At 50.1% G+C, this 12,871-nt stretch overlaps 1 protein-coding gene across 1 annotated transcript in view; it reads right to left on the bottom strand.

Moving 5' to 3' along the window:
* PAPPA (pappalysin 1) overlaps positions 1 to 12,871 on the bottom strand; it is a 237,167-nt gene that overhangs the window by 87,848 nt on the left and 136,448 nt on the right. The window contains exon 10 of the mRNA XM_077913087.1: positions 7,854 to 8,047. Within this exon, the coding sequence (XP_077769213.1) occupies positions 7,854 to 8,047 (194 nt within the window). The remainder of the gene's footprint in view (positions 1 to 7,853; positions 8,048 to 12,871) is intronic.

Genomic DNA, 12,871 nt, shown 5'->3' with positions numbered 1-12,871 from the left:
GGAAGCGGGGTCCTAAGGGGGCCCCCAAGTGAGTGACGGGGGATGGAAGGAAGGAGGGAGTCTGGTCCTGAGCCTGGGAGTGGGGAGGAAGGACGTGCAGACTGACGAGATGGGGGGGTCAGGCTTGGAGGGAAGACAAAGGAATCTTCCTAGAGGGGCAGCGGGGGGCAGGGGGGGTTGGCAGGGCTGGGGCTGCTCTCGCAGAGAACGGGTGGAAGCAGCCCCAAACCACAAAGCCACGCTGGTTCTTGGGCTTAGAGTCAGGAGGCAACCGGCAAGCACGAAATGAAGAGTCGTTCTTCAAACCGGTTGCCCCTGCATCCCATGGCACCATCCCAGGCCCCTCCGTGCACGCCCCTCGAAGGCCAGCTCCATCTGTGCACGGGTCACGGCACTGCCAACCTCCGTCCTCTCCTCCGCGGGCATCGCGGGCTGCCCGAGGGTCAGGGTTCATCACTGGTTTCTCTCAACCTCCCCCTACGGCTGAACATGATGCTTGAGACCCAGTAGGTGCACAAGAAGATCCTACTGATTTTCAATCCAAAGAGCAGAAACATTTCATAGCAGTTGGGGATTGAGAGGTTTCGGGGAGCCGTTTAGGCAAAGTCAAATCTTCGTTAAGTGAAGTAAGACCAAGACACTCAAAGTCTCTCTTCCTTGGGCCCCAAAGAGCAAGCCTTTAAACAACAACAACAACAAAATTGGGTTGTTCCTAACTGGGTGTCTCAACTGCTAAAACTCCATAGGCAGAAAGGAGCATTTCAGTAGAAAATATTTCTGTTGCTCTTAGAAGGAAAAACCACATTCTGGATCCACTGTCTCATCCTCGATGAGCACCTGCCATATAGATGTCATTACTGCTATTTTAGGGACAGGAGGTTGGGTAGGAGCAAAGAGAACTGGTTTACCCAAGTGACAGGGCCAGGATGGCAGTGGGGCTCGGAGCGGGAATCCACGTGAACCAGATCCTAACATTTCACCTTTTTTTTCTCTGAAACTCTCATCATCCCAAGTTCTTCAGGGCCATTCGTGATGCTTGGCCTTTCTCAAGTTTGACTAAATAGCAACAGAGTCAATGAGTGAAAGAGGGAGGGGACGAGAGAGGGCCAGCAGGACAGTCTGGGATCGTGAATAATTCTGTAGATTAAAGTCCCTGCCAGGCCGAGCCGTCTATGACAAACTCAGGGCGGTCCCAGCAGCCAGCCCGGGGCTCCTTTCTGGGGCAGGCGCTGTTTCTTCTTCTCCGGGGGGTGGGGGGGCTCAGTGCCCCACATCAATGGGACAGGCTGTAACAGGCCATGGGACTTTCTGTTCTGTCTCCTTAGATGACTCGCACATGTGCTCTTGAAAAATTATTCATAAACCACCAGGAGAAAGCACATCCCATGGGTATTTGGGAAAACTGCTTGGAATCTTCTCTGAAATGTCAGTGTGTTCCTTTCGCCCGTCCTCTTCCTTCCACCACAGGCAGATGCTGTCCCATTTCACCAGTGAGAAGAGACGCACGTTCTGGTGAAGGTACATGTAAGGAGAGGAAAACTCTTAGAAATGACCTCAGTGCCGGGCTGCTGAGTCCAAGATTTCTCTCTGTCCTTTGCAAATAAGATCATCTAAATGGCACTGGAGAATTGCTTGTCCATGCAGAATTTCCCAGGGAGGCTGTTTCGATGAAATGCCGGTCGTGTGGTGTAAGAGAAGGCAGAAGGAAGAGGGAAGAGTGCCGTGGATGAGGTGCTTCATGTCCCTGAGACTCAGTTTCTTCGTTTTGAGAAGGAAGTGAAACTTCTCAGTCTGGTCATGTGCTTTAAACCCCCCAGTCCGGGGTCTGGTATACAGAAGGTGTTCAATACATGTCTCTCCTCTTCCTCAAACGGACGTCCGATTATGACAGCCCCCGGCTCATAACCTCTGAAAAAGCTCCCCACCGCACTTAGGGTAAAGTCTAAATCTCACGCATCTGAAGGATGTCCCTGCACACCTTTATAAGCTCATCTCTCCATTTCCACTTTACTTCTTACTGGCTTTTTTTTTTTTTTTTTTGGTGTCTGCCTGTCCCTACCACCCTCCAGGTGTCTCTCTCCTGAACCTCCGCACTCCCTACACTGCATCATAGGTGCTCATGGAGATTTCTTACTCTTGCGTCCAGAGACCCCAAAGGGTATCTGCTCCCTTCCTCTGGATGCGAGGATGAAGACTCGGAGAAACAGCCCCCACTTCTTGGCTCAAGCTTGGCGGCCATCGAGCAATGCACACACTCTGTGATTCTCTTGCTGACATTGCAGGGCTTCCTGTCTATGGCACGTGGCTTGTGACACACCCGTAAACACACCTGTAAACCGAGCCAAGTCACCTTTTCCATTCATCACTGTCCTCTTTGTGCTTTTCTTCTTTTGTTTTCCTCCTACAATCCAGAAGTAATTAGGTGTAGATCTGAGAAATCTGTCTTACACGTTGGGGATGGCAACTTAAAACACGTCCTAGACTTCTCCCATGGTTTCGTAAGCCCGTTTTAAATGACCTTCCGGAGCAGGCAATTCGTAACCTGAAAGGACGAGTGCCTACAGGTGGAGGTCTACACCGCCCGACAGACACGGTGGGGCAATATTTGAGGTATTGGCATGGCAGCTCCTACATTTTTGGTGTTTCTTGAACACACACCATGCATGAAAAGGTCCAGAGATGCCGGTTCTCCTAGCTTCTACTCCAGAGTCATCACAGAACAGGTGGGAGCTGCCTCACCCTGCACCTGAGCTCCTATGATGAACACGGCAGCCAGCACCCTGGTTCTGCCCCTTATGGGGGCGAGCCCCAAGGCCACCCGACCAACCCTCCAAGCTTCACTGTCCTGATCCATAAAGTGAGCACAGAGATTCCTGTTTTTGTAGCAGTTTCAGTAGGATTCAAGGAATTCGACGCGGAAGCTGGATGAACTTGATAAATGTTATTTTTATAATTTGTCCAGGGCCTTCAGAAAGTGGGCGAAGGACTTTTCCGTCCGTACGTGCTGGCTCTCGTCCCTGTTGGCTGAGTAAGCTGATAGCACTGCGGTTTCTTCCTCAGGGAAACTCCCTCTGAGTCTCAGTCTTGGGTCTCTGGCTACTGTCTGGAACAGGACACACCCCTCCGATGAAAGGGTGAGCCCTCTGAGGGCAGCCAAGGGACTGGCGCTTCTCTGGAGTCTCTCGGAATGGCTGGTATGGTCCTGAGGATGCAGGAGACATTTGCTAACACAACTACGTCTAACCCAACGGAAGGCTGACTGAGCTTCTGTACTGTGTGGGTAACTGTGGCCTCTGGGTGAGGGTGTGGAGGAGAAGGCTAACATAAATGGGACAGAGAAGTAAAATCTGAACTACACAATAAGTGGAGGGGAAAAAAAAAACAAAACACATACACCAAAAAACCAAAACAAAACAAAACAAAAAAACAGTACTAGATGACTTCTCTACATTTACAATCTTAACATCCACCAGGTACATGCTGTCTTTCCCTCTTTCCAAAAGAGGAAACCTGTTGGCAAATTGAACACCAATAAAAAACAAATTTATTATTTAAAAAAAAAAAAAAAAAGGAAACTAAACTTCCTGGAGGGGTCATCTGCTCCAGGTTCCCAAGTCAAGGAGGGGCGAGGAGGGCAAAGCCCAAGTCACATGATTTCCATTAACCCCCCATGCTCTTTACCTACTCATGTTCTGCAGTGTAGGATTCAAATATATTACTCAATGACTACATGAATTAATACACAAATTACTGTAACACAAGACAAATTATGGTTTGCCTTTTAACGGAGGCCCCAAGTACTAGGGACTGGCCTAGAAGCTGGTCACAGCTACTCAAGATCAAGTGGCAAAGGACTAATACACCCAATAATGGGTCGATGGAGTAGAAAGAGAATCGCTGACCACAGAAGGAGAGACGTCTAGGGTCTCTCCTTACCATGCCTTACCATGGCGAGCTTAGTGTATCATGAGGCACTCCGTCCCCCTGTGGATAGTTCTCGTTCTTAGAAAGGTTTTCTTTATTTTGGCCCTGAAACTACTGCCCTGGAAATGCTTAGTCTAAGCTTTACCCTCAAAGGATTAACCAAATAAATTGGTTGGTTGACTAAAGGTCTGTAATCCCTGGAGAGCCCTGCGCATTCCAGATAGTCAGTATTTCCATTTCCTCCCTAGGCCTCTGCAGAAGGAGGGAGGTGCTTGTCAAGATAGGAGGAAATGGACTGTGCTAGAAATGCTGGGGGCGGGGGCGGGATGAAGGACTATCTACATCTCACCCTGGCAGCCTTTGGCGTGAAGCACCAGAGACATGCAAAACATGGAGGCAAAATTAGGACAAGTCGAAATTTTTGCAAGCACTTAACCCAAACCATTTCTGAGGTTCCCCAAAGAGAGATAACTTGATTCCTTCGGTTCATTTCCATTTTTGTTCTGTCTCAGGGACTTCTTGAATTCCAGCTGGGCCGGGAAGGTGCGTGGCCAAAATATCCAAGGAATGTCTCCTATTAGAGGGTGTGCAGCCCAATATGCACACCAAGAAGTTCTGATGCCTCCGATAAGGTCTGCATATGAGACTCAAGGTTTGGGGTGGAGCAGCTTAGCCCTAACCAAATTTGGGGATCTTGCTGGAGGAGCACAGACACCCGAGAGGCTGGAAATTATTAGAAGCAAAGGGTTTTTATAAAGTCGAAACAAAAGTTTGCACCATTTCTTGGGGGCACCTGGGGGGCTCAGTCGGGTGAGCGTCTGCCTTCAGCTCAGGTCATGATCTCAGGGTCCTGGGATTGGACCCAGAGTCGGGCTCCCCACTCAGCGCAGAGCCTGCCTCGCCCCCTCCCTCTGCAGACACCCCTGCTTGTGCTCGCTCTCTCAAATAAATAAAATCTTTTTTTTTTGTTTTGTTTTTAAGTGAAGTTTTCATCAACTCTCTGGGCTCAGGGAGCACGATGCACGCTGCTCTGGGCAGTCCCAGCGAGACCCTGCGACCTTCTGTGACGGGGCTATATGCCACGAGGACTCTCACGGCTCAGCAGGCCACGTGTGGTTCTTCGCGACCCTTCTTCTCCTGGCTGCAGTGCAGAGGCAGCCGGCAGCCACACGTCCTCCCAGCCCCTCACCTCTGCCCTTCGTAGAGCTTCGGGGCATAGCGGGGGTCCGGCCGGCTGGCTCAGAGTGGCCAGGGAGACCCCAAGCGCCTTGGGCACCGGCATGGTGACACCAGCAATGGCCCAGGCTCGGCGACGCTGCTTCCCAGGCCACTTTCCTGCCACCCACTGACTGCCACTTCGGGATGTGCCGCCAGTCCCAGCCTCACTGGCGGCCTCCCCGGCATCCCAGTTGCGGGGCCTTTCACTTCTGGGCCGCATGGCTCTGGGGAAGCCACCCTGCCTGTCCGTGTCCCCTGGCTGTGGAGTGCAGTAGGGCCCAAGGTGGCGGCAGGTGCACGACAGTGACCCTGCCACCCCCCCCCCATGTCTGCCCCGTCCTCCCCTGGGGACCCATGCTCCGGCACGGGAATTTTGCGCGTGGGTGCATACACATGCGTGTGTGTGTGTGTGTAAGGGAGACAGAAAGAGAGAGAGAGAGAGAGAGAGGAGAAAGGATGATTGCGTCGGGGAAGAGGAGGGGCACCTAGGATGCGGCGCATCTAAGCGCCTCCCGCCCCTTCTCTCGAGCGTCAACCTCTTCAGCGGAGGCCCCGACTGGGTGGCGGTGAGCTCCCAGCCTCCTGTAAGCAGCGCACGGGGTAACGTGGGCCCCAGAGTGCCGTCCCCTAAGCCCCGGGACGATCCAACCTGGAGTCAACGCAGGCCTGGCCTCCAGCGGGGGCTCCTGGAGGCTGCGGCTCCGATGCCCTCCAGGCCGCCTGCCTGGCCGGCCCAGCCTGGACACAGCCACCGCCCCCCCACCCCCACCCCGGACCCCACATTCTCCAGTGAGCTGATCTCATTATGGCAAATTTAGTTACAGCTTGAGTCTCCTTGTTACAAAGATTATGTCCAAGCCCAGAGTAATGGAACCTAGTCGATTTCATTAAAATAAAATTGGTTACAATGAATAATTCAATAGGATGATTTTGTTTCCTCGTCTCCTCTTTGTAGATCGAAGAGCTAGTATTTATAATGATTTTTTGAAATTGGATTTTTGTTTAGGAAGAGATAATCACCCATAATTCCTGACAGCCCCTCCTTACAAGACTGAAATAATTGCCCCGTGAAGTCGCCTTTCCAACGCTAAGGCTGGGCAGTCCTTTGCCTCCTCCTCCTTCCGCGAGGAGCGATAACACGTCGGGTGGTTTGAAGCACAGCTGCTCCCTCAGCAGAGGCTCACGTGAGATTCCCAGTGTGTTCATTCCCTCGTTTGAATGATGGTTTTTAAACATTTAGCGTTGAATTGGGAATTCCTGGCCCCATTGCCGGCCGGCCCTGCTGCTCCCGAGCAGGACCTTCTATGCCGCAGAGAAGTGATGCCCGAGCACTTTCTCTTGGTGGTGCTCACTGGCATTCAGCACTGTGTGTGTGTGTGTGCACGCGTGTGCGCACGTGCATGTAACTGTAGTCAATTAAACACACGTTTCCAGAGCACCTCGTCTTGTCTAGGCCTGTGCTTGAAGACGAGAGGACCAGAACGAATGTGGCTGACCTCTTTCTCCAAGAACGCGCAGCCTAGAGGTGATTTGGGTTCAAGGTGACAGGTGCAACCAAAGAAGAAGTCGGCAAGTATGGAGGTGGCACGGGAAGGGTGAACCCTCAACATCCACTTCCTCATTCATTCATTCATTCATTCCTCATTCCTCAATTCATTCATTCACCAGGCTGGGACTAGGCAAGATCCCTTCCACTCAGGGCAGCCAGAAACAAATGTGAATGAATAAATAATCTAAGGCACGTAAACACAAGTATAAACAGACAAATGAAAAATGGCCAAACAAACACTGCAACTTATAAGTGAAGTGGGCCTGTCTTGCACCTCATCCAGGGATTCTCACTGCGCCCCAGAGGAAGGTCACATCCCTCTTACATCTAGAAATCAGGCCTAAACCCCCCACTGCCACCCCCTAGTCAGGGAAGCAATACGAGGGAGGAATGGCTGGGAATAATGGCTCATCTGCAAGCCCAGGAGCAGGCTGGCCTCTGACATGGCCACCGGGCCAGGCGGTTGGAGGCACTGAGTCGTGTCTCTGGGAAATGGGAGTCTCGGAAGAAGGCAGGTGCTTGCTCAGCAGGATAATTGGAAAGGGGACTCTGGGGACAGCACGGCCATCCCTAGAATCACACAAGCACTGGTGGCCCCAATCGCTTGCTCCCTCAACTAAACTGGCAGTCCCCTGGGGGAAGAATCCTGGATCATAAATAGTGCATTAGGGGACTGAGGAGTGAGTCACAGCTTTATAGAGCGGAGAGGTCCTTGGAGATCGTCAAGTTCAACCACCCTCTAATTTAAAGATGGGAAAAACGGGGCCCAGAGAAGTGGGGAGACTAGTCTAAGGCCACACAGCAAATTCATGATAGAGTTAATTCACAGGCGAGTGTTCAAGGGGCACACAACTTGGCACCCCCTCCTCCAAAAAATAAAAGCAGGACTTTCCCAAAAGAATTTGGTCTTGCCCCACAGAATTCTAGTGACATGTACAAATTGGAATTCTTTCACCAAACATGAATTAAAACAGGTAGGGAAACAGGAGGAGAGGCATTACCCTACCATGATGATGTTGCCTGCACTTAACCATCCTGTGTCTCATCCCTCGTGAGGCCCTGGGGTTGCATTTGGTTAGAGATATGGTCAGGTGGCCACATCCAGTGGCACTAAGAGATGCAGGACGTCTGCAGGAAACCGCACACGCGGCTGGGCGCTTACCTGGGAGGCCGCGGGCTGCCCGATGATGACCCAGCCTGGGCACTGCTGGTCCTGATGCGATACTGAAGCATTGGAGGCCCACTGGTCCAGGAAGCCCTGGGGCGTGTAGACCCCGCAGTCCTTGATGCTAGTTTTTTGCTCAAACTCCTCACATACTCCATCACCGTCATGGAAATAGCACCGGCTGGGTTCATCTGCAGGAGATGGGCAGAGAAGGGAGAGAACAGAGAGATGTGTTCTTTGGTCTCAGCTGTCATCCGCGGTGGTTGGGCCCAGACCAGCAGAATCAGCAGCACCGTGAGGCCCACCATCAGCAGTCACGAGGGACTAACGGTCACCCTGATAAAAGGAGATCCCGCCATTTGTGACAACGTAGATGCCTCTGGAGGACACGAAACTAAGTGAAATAAGCCAGTCACAGAAGGTCCAATACTGTGTGGCTCCACTTAAATGAAGACTATAAAGCAGCGAAACTCACAGGAGGAGAGACTAGGATGGTGGATGCCAGGAGCTGGGGGTGGGGGTGGGGGGATTGGGACGTGGCCAGGAGCTGGCGGGGACTGGGACGTGGCTCAGGGTTGAGAGTTACTGTTCAATGGGTATGAAGTTGCAGGTACACAAGACAGTGTAAAGCATTGTGCTTGCAGCTTAAATTGTGCTTATGGTTATATGAAGTGTATGCATACTTACAAATCTAGAGGGTAGGTCTTGTGTTATGCATGTTTTACCACACACACACACATACGCACACACATTCACAAACACATGGACCTTCATTATACCCCAAGTGTGCCCCACGGCCACTTTGTGAGAAAGGCATTATTATTTTAATTATTTCAGTCCTCCAGATTAGGACACTGAGCTCCCATGCATCTTTAATAACTTGCCCAAAATAGGGGCGCTTGGGGGGCTCAGCTGGTTAAGCATCTGCCTTCGGCTCAGGTCATGATGTCAGGGTTCTGAGACTGAGACCCAGGTCGGGCTCCCTGCTTAGTGGGGAGTCTGTTTTTCCCTCTCCCTTGACCTCTCACCCCACTGGTTTTCTCTCTGTCTCTCTCTCTCCCTCTTGCTCTCAAATAAATAAATATTAAAAAAAAAAAAAAAAAAAAAAAAACTTGCCCAAAGTCACACGGTGTGTTCATGCCAGATCCTGGTTTCTTTTTTTTTTTTTTTTTTTAATTTTTTTTTTATTTATTTATGATAGTCACAGAGAGAGAGAGAGAGAGAGAGAGAGAGGCAGAGACACAGGCAGAGGGAGAAGCAGGCTCCACGCACCGAGAGCCCGATGTGGGATTCGATCCCGGGTCTCCAGGATCGCGCCCTGGGCCAAATGCAGGCGCCAAACCGCTGCGCCACCCAGGGATCCCCAGATCCTGGTTTCAAATTCAGGCTTTCACTCTTCCAAGTTTTGGGTATGTTATCTGACATCACAGAACTTCACAGTGGCAAACTGAGGTTTACTGAACTCCAAAGAGAATTCTGGTTTCACCTAGGAGTGAACTGATACTCAAGAGGCGTTGGCTTCAATCCCAGCTCTGTAACTCAACTGCTCTGTTACTGAAGACCAATGTCTTGCCCCTCTGGGCTCAATCAGATAAGAGGGTGAAAGTGCTGGGCGTCCAGGAGCCCTTCCTGTCTACTGTTCTAGGCTCCTTGGGGCTGGCCAGATACCTCAGGAGCTCCAGTTAAAGTCCCAGGCCAAGTGAGCTCTCAAGCTCCCATGTCATTCAAACCACAGCAGAGATTTCTACTTGGGACAACGTAGAGCTGCAGCAGGTTGCAGCGATGCTCAGCTGCCAGGACAAAGATCATGGAAGCACAGAGCTGGCAGGTGCCTTCTAAGGACGCAGGACCTCTGCACGTGGCTTGCTATTTCAGCACAGAGCAACGCCGGGAGAAATCAGAATGCAGCCATCGGAAGGAGATCCCCCTGCCCACCGTTTAATAAATGTTCAGGTGGTCTGCACTGTTTTCCCAATACTTAGGCCAAACTAAATACCCCTTTCTGTGTGGGTTCCTATTTTATAAAGATCCCCACCTTAACACTTAACGGAGCCATCCTATCTACACACTGTAGCTCCTCTAAAAGACGGGCCTTCTTGAAATCTGGACCTTATGCGGTGTCTTCCGGTGAGCTTAAAATGATCATCCAAACTGGTGATAGAGATGCTATTAAAAACTATGTCCAGGCAATGGGCACATGTCCTGGGAAAATCTGCAAATCCCAGGCATAACAGAACATATGATCACCCTAAGGATACTGCTTGGTCTAGGACACTCTTCCCCTATTTGCTCCAGAACAACAGAGTGGAGCCCCTTTTCCAATCAGGAATTGACTTCTGTCCCTCCTATATTAGCTATATGATTTCGCACAATTAGCTTCACTTCTCAGCCTCTGGCTTTCCATCTGTAATACAGAAACAATTGTCCCAAATATCGCAATAATGTTGTATGGTGATAGACGGTGACTACACTTGCCATGGTGAGCGCTGAGTAATGTACAGAATTGTTCAATCAATATGTTGTACACCTGACACTAAAATAACACTGTGTATTAATTATACTTCAACAAAAAGAAAAGAAAAGAATGATTGTCCCAGCCAGGACAACCTCTCAGGATGGCTGCAAAACTCTCATAGGAAGTGGACACAAACATGCTTTGTACATTCTAAAATAACAGTCAAGAGAAAAAAAAATAATTCTTCTTTCAAGGGCTCCATTTATTTCTAGCTGGCTGAATGGAATCACCTTGTGCAATCAGGACTCACTTAAAACACTCCATGCGGCAGTCCTCTCCCCAAACAGAAAGAGCCGGGGTCAAGTATTATTAAGACTTGGAATTCTAGGATGCTGAGTATCTGAAAAAGGAGTCTGTGAATTCAGGGGCAGCAGGATGTTGAGCCCCTTCCAAGCTCCAAAATCCCTTGTTTATTTCAGCAAACAGTTTACATAGTGAAAGACTATCAAAAGAGCCAGAATAAATCAATTCATTATAATTCAATTATTTAAAGATGAGCCTGAGCCAGCTGAGGACTCCAGTGACCAGTAGCACGCCTGGCAGCGCGAGCATGGGGGGAATACAGACTCAGCACTTCTCAGGAGCTCCAGCCTCCTGGCGAGCAGGGCCGACTTACATATAATAAAACGGAGACCTAATCCGAGAGTGACCAGCCATTAATCCAGGCTTTCCTCTCCTGAAACTCAATAAAGGGAATTGCCGAAAGCACGGGTTTTGGCATCAGGCAAAGCTTGACAGAGCTTTGCTCAGATCCTAGCTCTGTCATATATCAGCTGTGTAGGATTTAAAGAAAACTAACAGAACCTCCCCGAACTTTATCTTCTCATCCAAGAAAGAAAAGGAGACGATAATATATTTACCCGGTGCTGTTAAACGGATTTCATGAGATGATGCGTACAATGCCAGCATCTTCGCCCATCTTAGCTAATGAGGGACTGAGAGCCAGAGGCGGTAAGGATCTGCTCCTGGATCACAGGAGGAAGTGGCGGCAGTGCGAGAAGTAGGAGCCTGGCCTTCTCATACCTCGGAGAGAAATGCCCCCTACATGCTCTGTCTACAGAGTAAGGAGAGCACATCCTGTTGAGGACCAGGACGTGGGGTTGCCTGACTGTTGGTACCACATTCCCCCCCTTCCAATCTGAAGACAGGGAGGGTGAGATTCTAGTAAGATCACATAAGTTCTATTCTCTACAATGACTTAATTCTTGTTCTCAGCAAAGAGACTCCAGAATGGCAGGAACTGGGGCTAAAGCTGAGGTCTCATGAAGGCTCACCTGCTCCTGATTATGACCTCCTGTGTGCTGGGACTCAGCAGAACCAGGGAATGGGGGAGGCGTAGGGGTAGGCACAGTTAAGCAAGTAAGTGGAAAGGTAGTTAAATGGATGATAGGTAGGCAGAGACAGAGTTAAGAGAGAGATAGGAGGTGGAGTGGGGGGGAAGAGAGAGAGAGAGAGAGAGAGAGAGAGAGAATAAATATGCCTGGTTTCTCCCCCAAGATTCTGCTGACATAGCTACTGTGAGCCATTTTGGGAAATAACATCCTTGGACTCTGCAATTCATTTTCTCTTGCTCCTGGAGTCCCCGGGGCCCTTCAGCTACATCTGCCAGTCTTCATCTGGAGAATTTTCTCTCCCTCTTTCCTCCCATGCCCCAAGCACTGTAGAGAACAGAGTGAGGAATGGAATAAAAATGCGTGGCCAGGAAAAACAAAGACAGCAACAACAACACAATAAAACAAAACTGGCCTTCCTGTTTTCATTACATCAATGTACTTGGTGCTTTTTGAACACTTCATGCCGGTAGCTGAGTAGGTTATAGTGAAAAGAGTTTAAAGTCAACACCAAGGTCAAATGGTCACCCCACCGCCTGCCTTCCCTGTATTGATCATCGCACAGCCCCTTGGAGCGCTCAACAAATAATTGTTGAATGAGTGAATGAGTAAAATCCAGCACTCCCAATGCACGTACTCCTGTCTAAACACAGTTCACACTCTGTACCCTTTGGGAAGTTTCTTCAGACGGGGTCTTTGAGAGGAGAGAAAGGAGCTGAGATGCCAGGGGTGACTGGCTTACACCGGGATTGCACTGGGCAGTATGATTTCTCCGCCTCACCCCTTCTTCCTCCGACCTAAGAGAACTCTTTGTCTCAGACTTAGTCCCTTTTGTGCAGTATCACATTTAGAAACTGCTCTATCCAGCTAGAGGACGTGATGTGGGGCGCAGGCATTGCCAAGTCTGTCATCCCCAGCTGAACTTTCCTGTGCTACTTTCTTTTCCTTCTGGAAGAAATGCACAAGGCTCCAGGAGCCTGAGGCAGATGGACTCTCTGTAAGTGGACAGACACAGATGATGCTGCTTCTCATTGACTTAATTTTCAATTTCCATCTGTCTGGAGCATCGGAATGAAATGCCATGCCTCTGCATTCCTGAGGCTTGTCTGAAGGACACGATTTGAGATGGTCAGAGATTATTGCCCCTATTTGAGAGCTTGGAAGCCAAG

The sequence above is a fragment of the Canis aureus genome, chromosome 10 (genome assembly GCF_053574225.1).
Source record: "Canis aureus isolate CA01 chromosome 10, VMU_Caureus_v.1.0, whole genome shotgun sequence".
Lineage (NCBI taxonomy): Eukaryota > Metazoa > Chordata > Mammalia > Carnivora > Canidae > Canis > Canis aureus.
The sequence above is the reverse complement of the archived record's forward strand: the minus strand, read 5'-3'. Positions and strand labels throughout refer to the sequence as shown.